Here is a 20045-nt window from a genome sequence, read left to right on the forward strand (position 1 = left end):
TCGGCCCACCTTCCCCCGATCTGCCGCGTCATCCAATCGCGACGCCTTCCATCCACCAATCCACCAAGTACTTCCGTCACAACATAACTATTCCGTCGTCAAGCTCGAACTTCAAGGACTCTCTCTATCGCCGTAGTCAGAATATCGTTTCTGCTACCGTCTTCGTTCAGAAAGACTTTCGTTCTTTACAGCAATCTCCGACCAACAGAAGGATTTTCCACTTGCTGCTTGTTGTAAATGTTCAGGTTGCGTCAAAGTGCTCTATCTAGCCAGACATGGCGTCAATCCTCGTCTACTTTGCGTGGTACTCGCCGTCTCTCATCTAAGAGTCCTTATCTGAAGGTCTCTGAAGAGGTCCAACAAGCTATTCATGAAAATCGACCCGTTGTCGCACTTGAGAGCACTATCTACACTCATGGTTTCCCGTATCCGGACAACATCGCCTTGGCTTCTCATCTAGAAAGCATTGTCAGAGCTGGTGGTGGCGTTCCTGCAACCATTGGTATTCTCGATGGCGTAGCTCGTGTTGGTCTGGACGCTGAAGAAGTCATCCGCCTTGCTGGTGCTGCTGGCAAATCCGATACTCTCAAGATTTCGCGACGCGATCTCGGCTTTGCTTGTGGTCTGGGTTCACCTGGAAGACGCTATAATGGCGGCACAACTGTTGCGGGTACCATGATCTTGGCTCATTTGGCTGGCATCCAGGTCTTCGCGACAGGAGGCTTGGGTGGTGTTCATAGAGGCGCTGAGAGTACCATGGACATCTCAGCCGATTTGACTGAGCTTGGTCGTACTCCAGTCGCTGTCGTCAGCAGTGGTTGCAAGAGTTTCCTCGATATCGGAAGGACTTTGGAATATCTCGAAACTCAGGGCGTACCAGTTGCCACATTTGCTGACGGCCGGGAAGGCAAGGTCGATTTCCCTGCATTCTGGACGAGAGAAAGTGGCATTCAAAGCCCTATGATCTTGAACGATGAGAAGGTTGCCGCTGCAGTCATTCACGCGCACAAGTCACTGGGTTTGCAGTCTGGATTGCTCTTTGCAAACCCCATTCCTGAAGCTTTTAGTATCGCAAAGGCCGAGATGGACAAGGTCATCGATGAAGCTCTTCAGGAAGCAGCACAAGCTGGTGCCACTGGAGCTGCTAACACCCCTTTCATCCTTGCAAAGATCAAGGATTTGACGGGAAAGAACAGTGTCAAGTCAAACAAGGCTCTGATTGAGAACAACGTCAGAAGAGGCACGTCGGTCGCAGCTGAGCTTGTGAAGCTACAGCTTGAGACCGAGCAAGATCAAGCTTCGTGAGTGAGTGTATGATTGGGCTTGCAAGTCACTTCGGCTGACTTTGGTAGAATGTTTCAGCCAGCACCACAATCGCAGATAGTCGGACCTGGCTCCTCAAACTACACGACTTCCGGTGTCTCCAAGGCTGTTTCTAGCTCGGTTAAGAGCAATACTGCAATCTCTCCAACCGTATTTGTGGCCGGAGCACTCGCTGTTGACTTCTCCTGTGATTATGCTCCAATCTCTTCCACCGCAAGCAAAGAACCTGTCTTGCACACCTCCAACCCAGCCAAGATCGGTCAGTCACTAGGTGGTGTAGCTCATAACGTTGCCAGAGCAGCGAATCTTGTAGGTGATCCGGTGCGTCTTTGCAGTTCTGTCGGAGACGATCTCTCAGGCAAAGCTGCTCTAGATGCGCTTGCGACAGAAGGACTAGACAGCAGTGGTATCAAGACCAAGAGTGGTAGCAGTACTGCCCAATATGTCGCGGTCAACAACGCTAGCAAAGATCTGGTCATTGCTATGGCAGACATGAACATCCTGGACGAGCCTGCAGCTAAGCCTGGACAACCTTCGACTTCAACATCCACAGCAAGCGATACACTCAACGACTTTTGGCTGCCGCAACTACAACAGAGTAAGCCTACTCATCTAGTCTTGGATGCAAATTGGCAACCACCATCTTTGGCCCGTTGGCTCGAGGCCGCAAAGTCAATTTCCGCACACGTCGCCTTTGAACCTGTGAGCACAGCAAAGGCCCTCAAAATCTTTCAACTCCCGCCCAGAACACCTCTGCAAGTATTCCCCAACCCTTCAATCCATCTGAGCACTCCTAACTCCATGGAGTTATCAGCCATGTATACAGCAGCACGCTCTCTTGGCTTCTTCGACCGCAATGATTGGTGGGCTGTGATTGATGCTCTAGGGATCCCATCAACAGGGGCTCGTGTAGCGATGACTATGGCAACGAACTCTGCTCTCGTGGACGCCGGGATTCCTCAACAGACCATCCAGCTCCTGCCATTCATTCCGACTATCTGCGTTAAGCTCGGAGCGGATGGTGTGCTCCTCACTCAAATTCTACCTGCCGATGATCCGCGCCTGTCAGATCCTGCATCTTCGCCGTACATCCTCAGTCGTTGCTTCAACCTGCCCGAAGAATCTGCTGGCGTCGGTGGTGTCTACATGCGTCTCTTCCCTGCTGCTGAGATGGTCGAGGAGAAGGACATTATTAGTGTCAATGGTGTCGGTGACACTTTCTTGGGCACTATCATTGCCGGTCTTGCTAAGCGGGGCAAGGATGCAAAGATTGAAGAGCTTATCGATATCGCGCAAAAGGCTGCTGTCTTGACATTGAAGAGTAAGGAGGCTGTGAGTCCCGAGCTCGCGAGTCTCAGATCGTTATTGTAAGTGGGTCGCATCATGCTAGGAAACATTGTTGGACCGTAGAGGCAGACAGGTAGAGACATGTAAGATAGTATAGCTTGAGATCAGAAGTAATTGGTCCACACATTGACAGTCGTCAGCATCTGTTACTTGCTTTGAGGCCAATTTTGTCTGTGTGACCGAGATTCAGATCATCTTTTTCACCTTTGATCCATGAACAGACCTTGGATCGTGACGTTTACCAATCAGAGAATATGGAAATTAGTATATGGATGTGCTTGGACCAGAATCGGAACTTGTTAAGCTTATCGTGAAACCAAAATCTCGTCGCCGACCTCTGCACAAGTAGCTTAAAGCACAACCCTGACCGGAAGTAACACGGAGATTAGAGATAGCACGACGCGTCTCGGACTCTCGCAGGCCCACTTCGACGTCTCGAAGGATTCAACTTACTCTAGCCAATGCACTGGTAGTCTCTGCTGCGCCAATTTCTCTCCTCATGACATTGGAGTAACATTTCCAATGGCGACCAAATGCGGGCTCCATATTGAAATGCTAGCGCTGCTCCATCACGCATAGACAATGCTTCCGAGGTCCACTGGCACCGATCCGATCTCTACAAAACGTCCTGCCGAAAATCATCAAGCGAAACCGAGTAAAGCATGTCAAGGATGCCGAAGTTCAAAAGTGCGATGTGTACAACCTGATCACGAACAGCCATGTCTGCGATGTAGGAGACAAGGTCGCACATGTCTTCCCATTGAGGAGTCGAATAAGAGGCAGAAGCGAGATGGCAGCCGCTCGATATCTGAGATTGAGACGAGACTGGCTGCTCTGACGGATCATCTTCAACGAAAAGGTGCAGATGCTTCTGCTTTGATATATGAATCTACTGCGGAAAGAGCGAGTCACCCTACAGCAACTGCCACTTTGGACGCGGAAGAAACCCCGGATTATCTTTCCTCAACTTCTCACGAACACTCAGTTGTTCAGATTGAGGCGACCATCGGTCGAGCCATTGATGACGAAACTGCGAACATGGTATTCGACCGCTTCACAACAAACGTGCTGCCAACCTTCCCCTTCATGGTTTTGCCAGTCGACAACGTCATAGCAGACACCCGCAAGAACAACCCCATCCTTTTCCTCGCAATCCTGGATGCCGCAGGCGATGGCTTCTGGAATATCGAAGTGTCCAGGCAGCTTCGAAAACTCTTTATGCAGGTATACTCGACAGTTCTGCGTGAGACTGCCGTGTATAGCATGTCGACACTACAAGCCCTTATCATCTCGGCAATATGGTATAGAGATGTCGAGGCAGAGGAAATTGGAGAGCAAATGGATGTCTTTTGGATTAGCAATGCAGCTGCGAACATGGCTATCGGCATTGGATTGGGTGATATACTGAAAGAGTACTCTTGGAGTGGTTTTATGCCGATGCAGTCATCCAGTGTGCGTGGTCCAGCTAGTGATTACCAAATTGCCAGCTTAGAAGTAAGGAGAGCCTGGTTGGCCTGCTATTACGTCTGCTCACAGTACGTTGGAAATTCTTTGCGCTACTCAAGTCGATGCTGACTCAACAGCACTTCCATGGCGATGCAAACGCCCGGTATCATACGCTGGACCCGCCAAATGGAAGAGTGTCTGGAAGTACTGGAGATACATCCTGCTAGTCCGGGTTCCGACAAGATACTATGCTCTCATGTTCGCCTCCAGCATATCCTCGAAGATGTTGAAGGGCAGCTACGTTCTTCCATTCTCGGTCCTACAGCTATGAAAGTCACGTACAGAGCTTTTAGGCGTCAACTTGCGGACTGGGCGTCCTCGATCGACATTTGGAATGGTACGACTCTTGCTCTGACTCAGACTGAACGCGTACTGATATCGGACAGAACCACTTCAGCTAGCCCATCCATTCGCAACGCTCTACCTGCACGAGATGGCAATGTGTGCAGGGTCACCACCTATCAACCAAGCACAATTCATCGACTGCACCACAACCGCCCATCACTTACTCGATACTTTCCTATCCCTCGACATATCTTCCATACGCACGCTACCCACTTCATACTCCATACGACTTATACACGCCACCATCGTATTGATAAAACTCCACTTCGCAGCAACACGCCTTACAGATCCTGCAGATATGGTACCAAAGACGCAGAGCATACAAATGAACCACTATCTCGCACGTTTGATGCAGAAGTTCAGTGGTTGGAGAACACTGTGGCCTATGCAGAGGCTTGCAAACAAACTTCGGGAGTTGAAGGAAATGGTACGACATTGCGACAACAATGCAATGCCATCAGAGCTAGCATGGCTCAACGTCTGGACACTGGAAGAAGCCCCACTCGATACGAATCCACATGATACAACCTTAGCTGAGCAGCAGCAAGATCCCGAACAAGCCCATTCCACCGAGATCGGGGAAACAGCAATACTTTCTGTGCCTAACGGCGACGACCTAATATGGCAGTCACTGGATACGAACGCAAACGTCTCACAATACGATTTGAACAATACGCTACCATCAGCGAGTCTGGATATTGCTCAACTAAATGACTGGTTCGGGACGGATCTGAATACGAGCACCTTCGACTTTGATGGTAATTTACAGTCTATGATACAGTTTTTCGACTAGATCGTATGGTACGGTTACGAGTATTGCAACAGAAATAGATTGTTAACCAGGCGAGGTGTTTCACCAAATACTAATGAGGAGGCATAATGCTTTTGGTCTAGCATAGGTGCCGAATACGGCTCAATGTGCATTGTCGCTCTGGAGCAAAGATGTTCGACTAGTAATGCACAATCTGGACCGCCAATCGTCTCCAGATTACCGGACAGTGCGATCGAGAAGATTGGTCGTATGCTCCCACACCCTCTCGGCCATGCCTTCTTTCCTCAACTTCTGCATCTTCTTTCCTGCCGCCGATATATCACCCTTCCAGTTCATCAAGTATGCACCACTTCCAAAGGTCCCGTTGGACCCCATGGCTACATCAATCTCATTCCGGGCGGCAAGACTGCGATCATTGCCAATCGTCTTGGAAGGGTAGCGTTCAGATGTGGCGTGGAACAGATGACGCTCACCGCTCTCGTCAATGTTGACTGAGAAAGGGTACATCAGAGGCCACATACCATAGTTGTAGACGGCAGCCAATGGTGGTGGGAAGCTGTTGGTGTAAATGTTGGTGCCGACCAAGCCCGGGTAGACGTGCACGAATGAGGCCCGGCGTGAGGCGGCGAGATGCTCCATAGCCAGCGAGGTCATGGTGACAGAGTGCATGGCACAGCTGAGAATGTTGTAGCCCTTGATGAGGTCCAGGTCGTCCGGGTTGATGTTGCCTTCAAAACCTCCACCTAGCACACTGACGACACGACCAGGAGCTGGCTCTGCGGCTTCCAGCAAGGGCATAAGCTTTTGTGCGAAACGCATGCGAGCGTAGTAACGCAAAGCAAACAATTTGTCAAGACCCTCACTCGTCTCTCGTCGTCCAACTAGTGAAAGTCCACCAGGCGTCATGAACAGAAGATCGAGGGACTTCTCTCTGGTCTTGATGCCCTCGCAAATCTTGTCCACATTGCGAATGAGCGACACGTCTGCTTCGATGAATTTGAAGGAGCCAAGAGGGTTGAGTTGGCCGAGCTCCTTGAGGAGCGGTCGAGCATTGCTCTCGCTTCGTCCGACGATATAGGCCGTGGGTGCGTTGGTATTCAAAGCGAGTTGGCGTAGTGTGCTTCGCCCAATGCCGCTGGTGCCTCCGACGAACAGTGCCACAGGACGGGGTAGCCTGGAGCTGAGGCTGCCGTTGAACTTGCGTACGATGTCAAGGCTGACCATCGTTGAATTCGATATAGGTCAGAGTGTATTCTCGGCTTTCGGTACTGCTAGAGAAGTAATAAGATTATCTTAGATGACAGGGGATCAAAAAGTTGAAGAGGCGAGAGATGCTTGGGATAAGAGGAAAGCGAGGTAGGAGCTCTTGCTTTATACAATAGCGACTGGCTGATCCATCAATCTTGATTCGGTGTTGGACTAGGAAGCACCGACGAAGGATGACTTCCTCATGATCAAGTTATTCACCATGCGGAAGGTAACAAATTATATGCATAGCACCTGCCTCTCGCTCAATTTCATAATGTCGTTTGTTTTATGAATAGGGATAGACATAGTCAGTCTCAGAGAACAAATCACAGCGTTTAGACTCCACCCAATGTTTATTGAACATGTTTTCTGAAAGTCTGTTCGAGTTCTTGATTCAATTGTGGTATTTGTTGGAGAATTGTGTAGGATTGCGAGGATGCCGATGGATGCCGACGGATCATGCTTGGCGCCGCAGATCACCGAGGGATCAATCCCAAGGCTTCAACGACGTCCTCTTCAAGTAACTACTTTCATGATGAACAAATTCTATGCTCTTCCGTTTTCCCAGACACCGCTTGAGATGGCCGATGCGGGCTGACATTTTCGCCCACGATGAATCATAATAAGCTGTACACCTACAAGGTAAGTGGTCCTTAGCTACATATCCAGTCTAAGGTAGTTCATTACTCATCTATTCAGTAGGGCGGCCCAAGGTCGATTGGTATTCTTGCAGTAGCGCATGCCATAGACTTCGATATTGAAGTAGTAGAGACCAATCCACAAGTTGGACTGTCCGAAGAATACCTCAAGCTGAACAAGCTCGGCAAGACGCCAACTTTTGTCGGCTCTGATGGCACGGTATTGACCGAATGCATGGCTATTGCACTTCATGGTACGTGTCGGCCAACTTCGGTATACCACTTTGTATACCAGAGCTGACCAGACCCGTACAGTGGCTAGTCAAGATCCTGAATCAAAAATGCTCGGACCTACTCACATGGACTTCATCCACATCGTCAGCTGGATGTCACTCTGCAATACCGACGTCGTAAAGCGGATGGCAGCTTGGATTATGCCCTTGTTTGGCGTAGCGCCTTACTCGCCAGAAGGCGTTGAGATGGCCAAGAAGCAGACTGCCCAAGTCATCCAAATCCTCGAAGACCATCTACAGGACCGAAGATATCTTGTAGCAGACTGTTTGACACTAGCTGACCCCTTTTGCGCCGGCCTCGTCAGCTTTGGCTTCGCGAACGTGTTTGATAAGGAATGGAGAGCACACTTCCCGTGCTTCACGGCTTGGTACGAGATGGTGACATCTTTGGCCATGTATCGAGCGGTGATGCCCAACACCGTCATGGCAGAGACTGCTCTAGGACCGCCGAAGCCCTCGATGAGAAGTGACTTCACCGCCGACGACTGAGCAGCACTCTGGTCTCACAGCACAGAAGTCATAAGCACCAACTTGCGCACAAGGACATGTTATGAAAGGTGCAATGGCCGTTCTGCTGATCCATAAGACTGGACGAAGCTAGAGTCGACTAGTTATGTCTAAGATGACGAACAACAGTTTCAGAGTACCGCTAATGGTGTTTGATGCCGCGGGATCGCAACTTCCCAAGGACAGTTGGTCCAATATTTTGGAAGATCACCATGTGCACTGTTGACCTTGGACCCTTCTCCACCGCGCTCCACCCAACCATCATATACACCAAAACTTCTGCTCTTCTTGTCTCCAGCCAAGGAGAGCGTCACTCGCTTCCTCGCCCCTGGCGCTGTGGCGCACCTGGCTGGGGACCACCCTCGACAACGACGCGTCGCGGGTTCGAGACCCGCGGCGCTCTGCGTAATAAGGAGAATCGGTTGGCCGGTTTCTTTCCACTCGCCTATTGGCGGGTGGTTTCTTTTGCTTCTCGTCGTAGCGAGAGTTTCTTTTTGCTCCTCGTTTGGCGATAATCGGATCTTGGCATATTGAAGGAGCGCATGATTTATGTTGCAATCTCCGTAATCTTAATCTCATCTACCTGTCTTCTATATCATTGTTCGCGCTACCATTCCGACATCGTCTCTCTGCTTCATGTTTATCTCTCGCACTACTTCGACTAAACCCAACACCACAAAACGAACATTTCAACTTGGCACCTCCGCCTCGCTTCTCTCGCTGATGTCTGGCAAGATTGCTTTGGTTAGAGAAAGTGCGGCCGTTGCAGCAAGGAAGCCAACAGCGAGGGAGATGTGCAGGGGCTGATATAGTGGCGGTTTGATTTGTGGTTGTTGATGATGTGGGAGGTGCTTGTAGGATTTGAGATGATGGTTTTGACGTTTCTAATTGCGTATTCGATGGGCTTGTGTCCTTGTCAGTATAGCAAAAAGTTGTTGGGAGAAGTTCAATTAATCTACATGGAATGCTTGAGCTGATTGAGTTTTTCTTGTAGTCGTTGGATTTCTTCTAGCACCCGATTTTCTGACAGTGCTGTATGGTGGTTTGGTGGATTTGTAGTAGTTATTTCGACGTCTTGGAATGATGTTTCGTTGGCAGGCCGAGTAGCTCGTGAATCATTGGGATCATGTCGTTGCTTTGTCCCAGTTGCGGTCGTGCTTGTACAGAAGAAAGCCCATGATTCGCTACGCGGCACTATTAGTTGAACACGCAAGAAAGGCATACATGCTTAGCTACCTATATGTAGATGACATGCCTTTACGCAAGTTTGTGGTCGAGACGCGCAGATGGATGGTATGGAACGAGGGATTGATGTCTAAACTTACTTAATTGAGGCTTGAAGTGTGATGGACGCGAAGGATCAATAGAGTTGGTGTGGTCATGACCCTGACTGATTATAGACGACACTGATGAGTCCTCTGCCAAACAACGAGGCAGAGAAGAAGAAGACGAAACCACAGTGCACCACTTTCTATGACGGACACTGTCGCACCGTTGTACGGGGACGAGGGTGGATAACAAGGCGATCTTCACGAACACATCTAAAAAACCACGGCTCATTATGGCACCGGCAAATGAGGTCCGAAGAAATCTCGCGTGTTGTATGGCAGCTCGTTACGGATTAGTATTTACACAACAAGAGCTTGTAGCCCGTGTCGCAACTCCAGACCGACAGGACGACCGCAACTCGATTTTCAGCCAAGTATGAATCTCTTTGGGAGCGTCAATGGTAAGCCAGAAGCCAGATAAGGCGACCATACACAGCTCGAGGCGCGTTTGCTGGTCATGCTTCCTGATATATAACCGCCTTTGCATATTCCAATATTCGAGATCCATGCTTGATGTGCTGTCCAGCCAGCTGACTGAGCGATGAAGACCAGGGACTCGGCAGGATATCTTCGTGGTTGATGCAAGGATACATGGGTTAGACAATGAATGTGCCGGGTCCGGATTACTGTCGTTGAGCCATGTAGGGCTACGCGGATCCAGGTAAGACGGCACGGCAAGGCTGTCACTCCTGCATATCGAAGCTATCGACGACGTCCCCTTGCACATCACTCTAGTTCTGCTTGTGCGGCCTTCAAACGTTATTGTCTCAGTCGAATCCCATCATCGTGCGGCAACATGAGGGTATTTCCTGCGAATCCGTTTGACTAAAGCAAGAGATGACTTCCCTTACCTTGAGTCTGGGCAATTTGCTTTTCGTCGTGGGCTTTCCCGTGAAAGGTACAGAGGTACTTGTATGCGTAACGCCGAGGACAAGGCGAGCTGAGTAAGTTGAAGGGGACTAGAAGTCGTTGTTAATCAAAGGCAAAAATGCTTCCACGTCTTCTCTGCCTGTCGTTGAGGCTCCACCTGCGGCAGGCATCAAGCGAACTATTGCTTTCTCTCCACCCACATCGGCCATGTGGTGAGGTGTGGATGTCCGTCTGTGCTGCGATTGCGAATGCATCTTGAGAGCTGTCGGAGGCTTTCATTTCCCCTCGGCGACGCCTTTGATCCGGACTTTGCGTGGTGTGGTGGAGCCACTCGGGCAAGTCTTCCCTGCTGAGAAGAAGGCTCGCCAGAAGCTCCCTTGCCGCCGGACAATTGAATCAACTCGCCACGTGGAGAACAGGCAAGATGAGAAGTGTCGTCGCATGTAAGATTCTAGAGCATGAAGCAGGCTTAAAGGTTGATTTTCAATACATGCGTCGAGCTGTCGTTGAACAGCTGGAATGCAAGTGACAATTGTTGAGCAACATGAACACACTGTTCTGCCCCTGTCAATCACTTCGGCTCTTTGGAGAAGGTTACCGGGCCAGGCCGAGAAGGCGCAAATCTGAAACCGACCGTCTTGCGTGCCATCCTTGGCCGATCTCCCGCAGACCCGAGGCATCGGGCTGAGAACGGTGTGCGTTTCGTTTCATCCTCCTCCTCAATCTCCAGTTTGTCCACTGGCGAAAGAGTTCACTGATCATCTCGCAAGGCATCTTGTAACGTTCTGAGCGTCTCGCACATGGGCAACGGGATACGATCCAAACTACGGGCGCCACACAAGCACTTCCAACATGCGCTACACTTGTGATCCGTGCAAGCCCCATATCAGCCATCAGCGAATAGCGTTTGCGTGCCCCTTGTTCTTCTAGGCCCGATGTGACAGCCGCCCCAGTCTGTAGCCCCCAGCGATTAGCTGTCCGCGGCTCGATGTGTCTTCTGCAGTACACCGAGTGGAAAACGGGTACCTGATTGCGTGGTCATTCTACCCCTTGTGAAGGCTTTGTAGGAAGTTTTGCCGCTTTGCATGTGAAGAAGGAAGTGACGAGAGAGCACGGAGCCGAGTGAGCGTTTGTCGTGGACCTGCATGTTGTGAAAAGTAGACGATTTCACGGCGTGCGCGTTTATAAGTATCAGAATAGCCGCCGCACTTTGACTCGACTTTTCTTCCTCTCTCAACCACATCCACCTTACCATCACACTCTTTCAAGAGCATTCGCTCGTTCCATTCCCTTGTCTATACAGACTACACTCTCTTTCTTTCAGCAACCCTTAAGCCCTGGTAGGCTTTTGTTCAAGGCGCTCTAGCAGCAGCACTTTTTTACGCTCTTCCAATTCACAACAAAAGATCTTGAAGGTTTTTCTATCTTTCTCATCATCACTCTTGAAAAGATGTCTTCTGTCAACACCAAGTTCGCCATCCTGGCCCTTGCTGGCTCTGCCGTCGCCATTCCCAGCTTCAACCACGGTGGTCACCACGGCAAGCACCACCGCCACAACAAGCACTTCTTCGGCTCCTCTGGAGTTGCTACCGGTACTGGGGCTCCCTATGGCATGGCCAACGCTACTGGCATCTGGGGCACTGGCACTGCCGTCAGCTCTAACGGTCTCGTCGCTTCATCTGGTCTCCCCCACTCTTTCGTTCACCCTTCTGCTGTTGGTCCTCACACTGGTTCCTCCGAGGTCGCCGGTGTTTCTACCAGCATCTGCACTGACTCTGTAGTGAGCGTCACCCACACCAACCGCGTCACCGTCACTGTCCATGCTTCTTCTGCCGAGGCCGCTGCTGTCCAGACCACTTTCAGCACCAAGCCCTACAGCAGTTCTGCCGTCCTCTTCAGCAGCTCCGTCGCTCTCAGCAGCGCCGTGGTCTTTGAAAGCAGCTCTACTTCCGCCAGCAGCTCCGTGTCCGTCGTGTCTGTTCCTACCAGCAGCGCCTTTGCCTCGGTCGACCTCGAGCTCCAGAACAAGGGTCACCGCAAGTGGACTCGCTCCTCCACTGATGCTGCTTCCACCGCTGCCGCTCAAACTTCGGCCGCTCAGACCTCGGCCGCTGCTCAGTCCACCAGCCAGGCATCCGTTGCTCCCGTCTCGACCAGCTCCAGCTCTACTACCAGCACCAGCATCTACGTCGCACCTACCTCTGCCGTCGTTGTCAGCAGCTCTTCAGTCCAGGCCACCTCAACTTCGTCCTCCGCTGTTGCCCAGTCAAGCAGCACCGGCAATGGCAAGCGTGGTCTCGCATACAACACCGCCTCTCTGCTCACCTGCTTCGAGAACAACAACCACATCACCTGGGGTTACAACTGGGATTCTGACAGCGCCGGCCTGTCAAGCAGCTTCAACTACGTTCCTCTTCTCTGGGGCACCACCAACGGCCACACCGAAGTCTGGAACCAGCGCGCCACTTCTGCCATTGCTAGTGGCTCCACTCACCTGATGTCTTTCAACGAGCCCGACATGACCGCTCAAGCCAACATGTCTCCCGAAGACGCGGCTTCGGCCTTCAAGACCTACATGATGCCCTTTGCCGGGCAGGCCAAGCTTGGTGCCCCTGCCGTTACCAACGGTGGTGGTAGCATGGGACTCAACTGGCTCAGCGCCTTCCTCGAGGCCTGCGATGGCTGCCAGATCGACTTCGTCAGCATCCACTGGTATGACAGCGCATCCAACACTGCCTACTTCAAGGAGCACGTCCAGAACGCCACTACCGTGGCTGGCGGCAAGCCCGTCTGGGTCACCGAGTTCGCACCCACCGGCGCCTCTGACTCCCAGGTCGCAACCTTCCTTGAAGATGTCATGCCCTGGATGGACAGCCAAGACTTTGTCGAGCGCTACAGCTACTTCATGGCCTCTGACGGCGCCCTCATCAGCGGCACTGAGCCTTCAACCTTCGGTCAGACTTACGCCTCCTAGAGTGATTGGGAGTAGTAGCTATTGAATGGCAGCTTCCACAAATGTGATTAACGAATGGGAATTGGCATATGGTGTGGGATTCGGGAAGGAAAATGGGATGATCGGATGGATCATCATGCAACGAATTCGCACGACTGGGACGGGCAAGGACTGGTTTCTGCTTGACGGATTATGGATAAGGTGGATAACATAGAATTACAGCGAGTAACAAACTGTGATACAAACACTTCTTGTGCATAGCAAATGTGATGTGTATACGAGTAGATGCGAGTACTCCGTAGATGGTGTGAGATTCACGATTGTCAGGTTGATTGTGACGCTCGAACAGACAGAAAATTTGTGGAGTCGGCGGGCGTCTCGAAACACGTGCGAGCGTTTATTGGCTGGAGCGGTACAAGCAGGCCAAAGGGTCAATTTATTCCATCAGGACGAATTGCACATTTTCTCTGCGATTTTTTCAATCGAACGACTGTCGTACTACTTCAGCAAGGGGTGCTGTATTATCGAGAACTAGGAAGTCATCAGACACCCGCGAGTTGCTGCAAGGAAGCGCGCGACAAAGACGCAATCATGAAGTTCGTAACACACGACGGCTACCAGCCCCACCCACCGCAAACTGTAGCTAATTGAGGTCAACAGGTTCGGCCAGCAGCTGCAAAGCTCTCTAATCAAAGACTGGTACTACTACTACATCTCATACGACGAGCTCAAGAGGCTCCTCCAGCCCGAACCGCAAACAAAGCCCACAGCCGAGAACCCGAACCCGCCTTCGAAGGCATGGAACGACGAACACGAAACCCGCTTCTACAGCGAGCTCGAGGCTGAGCTGGACAAGGTCTCCAACTTCCAGCAGGTCAAGAGCGGTGAGATTCAACGCCGTATCAAGATCAGCGAGCGCGAGGTCAACGAGGTCATCACACGCGCAAAGGCTGCCCAAGGTCAATCAGAAGAGCAGCGAAACAATGAGGCCCCTAGCGAAGAAGACTTTGCCATGTTGGAAGAGGATCTGTCCGACATCATTGCCGACGTCCACGACTTGGCCAAGTTCACTCAGCTCAACTACACTGGCTTCCAGAAGATTATCAAGAAGCACGACAAACTCTACCCCGACCAACAGCTGAAGCCTCTCTTCGCCGCTCGTCTCAATGCAAAGCCCTTCTTCAAGGATAACTACGATCAGTCAATTGTCGGTCTGTCACAACTCTACGACCAAGTCCGCACTCGTGGCAACCCCACTCAAGGCGACTCCTCGGCCGGTGGAAGTCAGCAGAACTTCGTCCGTCAAACCACAAAGTACTGGGTCCACCCGGACAACATCACCGAGCTCAAGCTCATCATCCTCAAGCATTTGCCTGTGCTCGTCTTCAACCCCAGCAAGGAATTCGAAATCAAGGACTCAGCCATCTCCTCCATCTACTACGACAACACCGACACCTGGGAGCTGTATGAGGGCCGTCTCAAGAAGACTGAAGGTGCCGAGGCCATTCGTCTCAGATGGTACGGTGACATGAATGTCGACACAATCTTTGTGGAGCGCAAGACGCACAGAGAGGACTGGACAGGCGAGAAGTCGGTCAAGGCCCGTTTCGCACTTAAGGAGAAGAACGTGAACGCCTTCATGCGTGGCGACTACACTGTCGAGCAGGCCTTTGAGAAGATGCGTCGTGACGGCAAGAAGAGCGAAAAGGAGATTAGCGACCTCGAGCAGCTTGCTAGAGAGGTTCAGTACCGCGTCATCACACGCAAGCTGCAACCCGTCACTCGCTCTTTCTACAACCGTACTGCCTTCCAGCTGCCTGGAGATGCCCGCGTTCGTGTCTCGCTCGACACTGAGTTGACCATGACTCGTGAGGACAACCTTGATGGACGCGATCGTGCTGGCAAGAACTGGCGTCGCATGGACATTGGTATCGACTGGCCGTTCAGTCAATTGCCCGCAGAAGATGCCGAGCGTTTCCCCTACGCTGTTCTGGAAGTCAAGCTGCAAACACAGGCCGGCCAACAACCCCCTGAGTGGATTCGTGAGCTTGTCGCTTCCCACCTGGTAGAAGCTGTTCCCAAGTTCTCCAAGTTCATCCACGGCACTGCAACCCTGAACCCTACCCGTATTGACCTTCTGCCTTTCTGGATGCCTCAGATGGATGTCGATATTCGTAAGCCCGTCTCTCACCGCTTCGGTATCGAGCGTCCCGGACAAAGCACGGATATCTCCACCAGCGGCCAGATGGACGATGACACTGATGATGAGATGGAAGATGCTGCTGACTTGCCCAACGGCGATGACAACGAGAACATCCGCCGCCTACGAGCTGCCAGAGATGCGCTCGAGCAGCACGAGATTGCTCAACGCATGGATTACGGCACTACTAACGGAGGTGCTGACCCCAACTCGTTGGACGAGGAAGAGCGTTTGGCCGCCAGACCTCTTGCTGACGAAGATGACTACCCACTCTATGACAGTGATGATGAGGAAGATGACCTCGAAGAGGCAAAGCGCATCGGTGGCTGGACTTACCGTCGCAAGTTGATGGCACACTATGCCGACAAGGTTGGTGACAAGCTTGCGAGCGCTTTCAGACTTGCTGCACCTGTACCCAAGCCTACTGCCATGCCTTCCAATGGGGATGCCTCGATGGGAATCCCGAGTGCCAGAAACTCGGATCAGATTCGTGAGAAGCGATACAAGGCACCCAAGGGCAAGAAGATTCACGTACCCGTACGTGTCGAGCCCAAGGTCTTCTTCGCAGCTGAGCGTACTTTCTTGTCATGGGTAAGTTTTGATATCCACACCTTTGGTTGTTTGACGCTACTAACACCAGTCCCAGCTCGAGTTCAGCATCATCATCGGCAGTATCGCTGCTACACTCCTCAACTTCGGTGATACCACCGCACTGGCCTCTGCCTGGGCGTTCACCATCGTCGCTCTCTTCGCCATTTGCTACAGTATGGGTCTCTACCTTTACCGCGTACAATCAATCCGCAACCGCCGTGCCATCACCTACCACGACAAATGGGGCCCTAGCGCATTGTGTGTTCTTCTCTTCGCCGCCGTAACAGTCACATTCGTGTACAGATTTACGCATGGTGGTGAAGGTGGCTTGAAAGGAGATATCAGGGGTTGATGCGCGATGTGCTGAGTGCGGAAGTGGGAAAAGGTGAAACTGTATATGATTTGCATATTTGTTGTGTTGATAATTTTGTATAGACTGTATACCCGTGTCGCGAGGCCTAGATAGCGGTATGTAATTTTTTATGTTTGATCATCTGCGCTGACGTGTTTCGAGTCGTGAATGTACCTTCCCTAGTTGTGCTGCTCTTCGCCAAGTCATACAGCATTCCTTGGGGCAACGTGGCTGTTCCTCGCGGCTTCCGCAAGCCCATTGACTGGAATTCGCTCTGGCTTTCCCGTTCAAGAGATCGAGACTTCACATTCACATCCCATCATCCATCGAGCAGAACCTTCTTTCACAGGTAGCAATCTTCAGCATAGGATGTCTTCTTCCTCCATTGATACTACTATACCTATCTATCCGAGTCAAACGGGAAAAAGCAAAGAAAAAACAACCCGACCATCAGGCAACTCCGCGTCTCCGTTCACAACACCTTCATATCACGATATATCCGACCGATCTTGCACACCCTTGACTCATCAAATGGTGGCGTTATTGCCCCTCCAATCACTCATCACGGCCATCGTCGCATCTAGCATAACTTTCGGCTCGTCTCCCTCCTGGAAGAAAAGCAAGGTTTCTCCACCTTTGAGGCCCAGCTGTAGATGTCAGCATCCAGGTCTACCACCAAACAATGTCATGACTTACTTGAGTCGGCGTGTCTGAGTCAAAGACAAACCTGCCAGTAGCCTCAACCTGCAAAACCTTTCGTGGATGGCTTTGGCGGAGACTCTTCAGGACACTCTGGAATGACGTGTCTGGATTCATCTTGATCAAAGCGACTTCACGCCATCCATGGCGTAGGTCACTAGCGTAAGCGACGACGCGGACAACGAGAGGGTGTTCAGAGGGGTTGGTCAGACGACCAATCTCTACCATATGCTCTTGTCGAGTCTCCCAGGTCTCGGTCCGGGCTGCCATGAGCTCAACTTCAAGGCCGTCAATGATCATACTATGCTCTGTATTCTCCCACTTGAGGCGAACACAATCTTCGCAGAGAGATTGGGTCTTGTCCGCTAGTTCCTCCTCGATCTCGTCATCGGGTAATCTGACGTTTGCCGGGTCCGAGTGGTATGCATGTGCCCGTTCAAACTCGTCTTCCACTGAAGAACCCTTTTTCTCAAGCATTATCTTATCGCTTGCAGCGAAATCGAGTTCGCTGGTCAGTCGCCTCACTCGTTTGGCTTCAACTTCAGTCTTTCTGATCTGATCTTTCCACAACAAGAATATGTCGTCATGTGCTCTTTGGACAGAAGCAAGTTCACTCGTAAGTGACTGGATATCAGCATTGCGCTGCGTTGCGGCATTGACCTGGGTAATTAGCTCTTCCTTGAGTTCTTCAATCGCCTGGCAATGGTTCTGGATCTTGACTTCCAGAGTTTCGACTATTTCCGAGCTATGTTTCAGCTGTTCGAGTATCACCGCCTTTTCCTGTTCGTGTTGGCGTACTGTGCAGCTCATGTATGTTTCGTGGACCAGTCTGGTGTCTTCGCATACCCTTACATGCTTCTTACGTTCTTCATCCATCTCAGCCCTGAGGTTCTCGCAACATTGTTGTGCATCTCTGGTGAGCGCTCTCCATTCGGAGTTGATGGTTTCGACGTGGTACTTATGTGCTGCTTTCTCTAGATCGTGGGATACCCGCAGCTCTTCTCTCTCTTGCGCATAGGAAACCCGAAGTTCTTCACACTCGCGTCCTGCGGATTCCAGAGATTTGGCATCGGCGATTGTTTCAGTGTGGCGCAGACGTTCTGTGTCCATCTCGGCTTTGATGTTCTCGCAATGTTGTTGTGTCTCCTTTGTGCGCGCCTCCCAGTCTGAGCTAGCGGTGTCGAGTTGTTGTTGGTGGGCTTCTTGTTCTTGCCCTCGGATGATCTGGAGTTCTTCATAATAGCGGTTTGCAGATGCCAGAGATTCATGATACTCCAATTTGGCATTTGCAATTGCCTCTGTATGTCGCAGACGCTGTGCGTCCATCTCGGCTTGAAGACGATGTACGAGATCTTGTGCTTCATTTCTGACTGTTTCGTATTCCGCTCTGGCGATGCTGAGTTGGTCTGCGAGGAGTCGACGCTCTTCGAAAGCGGCATCCTTAAGTTTTCCACACAACTCCTTTGCATCATCTCTTTCCTCACAGGCACCTTTGAGCATGTTCTCCAATTGTTTGGTCATCTCAGCAGCATTGTGTTCGGCTTCTTCGATCTTGCGTGCTGAGGCACGCTTCTGTGCTTCAACCATCACAGCCACGAAGTTATCTTCCTGGTTTTGACGGCCAATCACGTCGATATCGATCCAGTTATCTTCCGACCGTTCCTGCGTCTCTGTGAGCTGGTGCTTGTTACAGAGAAAATTGGATCCATTGCTTACTTCGACCAGATCTGGCGTGTGCTCAGGATACACCAATCGTTCCATAGTGTCAGTGGTTTCGTTCCGAGCAGCGTCACGAAAAGCTACGCCGGCTGAACACAGCTCGTCCTCAGGAAAAATCGTCTCTGCATTCATCACTGTAGACTGATGTAAAGTCGAGCTTCGGAGAAATGGAGCTGTCTCTCTTTAAGGTGAAGATTGTGTTGGTTTCCCATGTTTGTAAACATTGATGGTTATTGCTACAATTAGCGCAACACGCGTCTTGGTATAGGGTTTTTGTGGAAACAGATGCGGTCGAATGATAATCTTATCTGGAGATCATGCTCAGATCCAACCTTGATACACAGACGACCCCGCATGACGGAAACGAGATGCTTTAATGTTTCCAGAGCTTGAAGGAGTGACAAGACAGCTTTGGTGTTTCCTCTGCTGCACTCCATCAACCTTGTCACACAACATCATGGTCGACATGACTGACCAGATTATCAACGAGACAACTCCCCCTGAATCAGGAGTAGACACCCCCACCTCAGTACATTCCCGCAACGATCCCACCAGCTCTCGAGCCCACTTGACACATCTCCAGACAATCTGTCCAGAATGGGCGAACCTCAAACCACCAAAGACGACAGTGGTACTTCAAGTAACGGTCACCCACTCCTCAGTGATCAACCACCGAGCCCCCACAGATGACATCCAAATCAAATTCCGCCGCGACATGCCTTTGGGTGTTTTGGTAAAACGCCTTCGACGTAGATATCATTCTTCCCAAGATCATGTTTTGCGTTGGGCGGATCTTTCGAGGGAGTTGGAGATTTTTGACTCTGATACGCCTGATATGGTAAGTGTTTTTGATGTTTGCTGCGAGGGAGAGATGTGAAATGAATGCTGATTTTGGGGGTTTGTCTTATGGGTAGATTGATTTGGTTGATGGATCGAAGTTGAGATTTGTGGCGAGGAAGGGGGGTGTAGAGGTGTGGGACATGTCTTTGGCTTGAGTGGATGAGGTGACTGGTGTGTGATCAAGTTAAACAGATCTGTCGATTTGATCTTGTGGAGCCATATCTGGCTTGGAGATTGGAAATAGCGGCAATATCAAACTTGGGACAGAATGGTGTCTGAGGTTGGTGTCAGATTGGTGTCTGATTGTCCCTTAGATAAAGGCGCGAAGCTCACGTTCTGTCAATAGTCAGATCGATTGTCAGCGATCTCGTATTCTTACTTCTCAGACACATGCGATCGTATGACTACGACAGTCTCGAATCATGCTCAGACTCAGATCTTAATAGAGACGACCCCGCTTGATAGGACTACCTGGAGAGTCAGGATAGATGGCATAAGAACTCGCCGCCGTCTG

The 20045-nt window shown here is 51.0% G+C and overlaps 9 protein-coding genes across 9 annotated transcripts; 5 read left to right on the top strand and 4 right to left on the bottom strand.

The window, feature by feature from the left end:
• The first annotated feature begins 57 nt into the window (after positions 1 to 57).
• Positions 58 to 2944, top strand: M438DRAFT_341768 (IdgA domain protein). Its single transcript, XM_029904580.1, has 2 exons — positions 58 to 1301; positions 1353 to 2944. Exons 1-2 carry the CDS (start codon positions 238 to 240, stop codon positions 2692 to 2694), a joined length of 2406 nt encoding a protein of 801 aa, XP_029766253.1. The 5' UTR covers positions 58 to 237; the 3' UTR covers positions 2695 to 2944.
• Positions 2945 to 3132: 188 nt separating this feature from the next.
• M438DRAFT_19313 (uncharacterized protein) lies at positions 3133 to 5412 on the top strand. Its single transcript, XM_029899272.1, has 3 exons — positions 3133 to 4205; positions 4254 to 4513; positions 4563 to 5412. Exons 1-3 carry the CDS (start codon positions 3253 to 3255, stop codon positions 5312 to 5314), a joined length of 1965 nt encoding a protein of 654 aa, XP_029766254.1. The 5' UTR covers positions 3133 to 3252; the 3' UTR covers positions 5315 to 5412.
• On the bottom strand, positions 5340 to 6639 carry M438DRAFT_341770 (NAD(P)-binding protein). The gene has a single exon (XM_029904581.1). It carries the CDS (start codon positions 6515 to 6517, stop codon positions 5510 to 5512), a length of 1008 nt encoding a protein of 335 aa, XP_029766255.1. The 5' UTR covers positions 6518 to 6639; the 3' UTR covers positions 5340 to 5509.
• A 514-nt stretch (positions 6640 to 7153) lies between these two features.
• On the top strand, positions 7154 to 7961 carry M438DRAFT_262722 (elongation factor 1 gamma; the record flags this gene model as incomplete). Its single annotated transcript, XM_029899840.1, has 3 exons — positions 7154 to 7183; positions 7244 to 7433; positions 7495 to 7961. The coding sequence occupies 3 exons, from the start codon at positions 7154 to 7156 to the stop codon at positions 7959 to 7961; spliced, it is 687 nt and encodes a 228-aa protein (XP_029766256.1).
• A 565-nt stretch (positions 7962 to 8526) lies between these two features.
• On the bottom strand, positions 8527 to 9277 carry M438DRAFT_19338 (uncharacterized protein). Its single transcript, XM_029899279.1, has 3 exons — positions 9216 to 9277; positions 8939 to 9163; positions 8527 to 8883 (listed from the first exon to the last, which is right to left on the bottom strand). The coding sequence occupies exons 1-3, from the start codon at positions 9230 to 9232 to the stop codon at positions 8559 to 8561; spliced, it is 567 nt and encodes a 188-aa protein (XP_029766257.1). The 5' UTR covers positions 9233 to 9277; the 3' UTR covers positions 8527 to 8558.
• Positions 9278 to 10399: 1122 nt separating this feature from the next.
• M438DRAFT_19347 (uncharacterized protein) lies at positions 10400 to 11140 on the bottom strand. Its single transcript, XM_029899280.1, has one exon. The coding sequence runs from the start codon at positions 10855 to 10857 to the stop codon at positions 10453 to 10455; it is 405 nt and encodes a 134-aa protein (XP_029766258.1). The 5' UTR covers positions 10858 to 11140; the 3' UTR covers positions 10400 to 10452.
• Positions 11141 to 11412: 272 nt separating this feature from the next.
• Positions 11413 to 13377, top strand: M438DRAFT_341772 (uncharacterized protein). Its single transcript, XM_029904582.1, has one exon. It carries the CDS (start codon positions 11628 to 11630, stop codon positions 13149 to 13151), a length of 1524 nt encoding a protein of 507 aa, XP_029766259.1. The 5' UTR covers positions 11413 to 11627; the 3' UTR covers positions 13152 to 13377.
• A 200-nt stretch (positions 13378 to 13577) lies between these two features.
• On the top strand, positions 13578 to 16413 carry M438DRAFT_310069 (SPX-domain-containing protein). Its single transcript, XM_029902402.1, has 3 exons — positions 13578 to 13726; positions 13791 to 15921; positions 15977 to 16413. The coding sequence occupies exons 1-3, from the start codon at positions 13722 to 13724 to the stop codon at positions 16271 to 16273; spliced, it is 2433 nt and encodes an 810-aa protein (XP_029766260.1). The 5' UTR covers positions 13578 to 13721; the 3' UTR covers positions 16274 to 16413.
• A 387-nt stretch (positions 16414 to 16800) lies between these two features.
• M438DRAFT_331023 (uncharacterized protein) lies at positions 16801 to 18733 on the bottom strand (the record flags this gene model as incomplete). Its single annotated transcript, XM_029903371.1, has 3 exons — positions 16801 to 16920; positions 16970 to 18634; positions 18689 to 18733. The coding sequence occupies 3 exons, from the start codon at positions 18731 to 18733 to the stop codon at positions 16801 to 16803; spliced, it is 1830 nt and encodes a 609-aa protein (XP_029766261.1).
• Between the last annotated feature and the right edge of the window lie 1312 nt (positions 18734 to 20045).

The sequence above is a fragment of the Aureobasidium pullulans genome, assembly GCF_000721785.1.
Source record: "Aureobasidium pullulans EXF-150 unplaced genomic scaffold scaffold_1, whole genome shotgun sequence".
Classification (NCBI taxonomy): domain Eukaryota; kingdom Fungi; phylum Ascomycota; class Dothideomycetes; order Dothideales; family Saccotheciaceae; genus Aureobasidium; species Aureobasidium pullulans.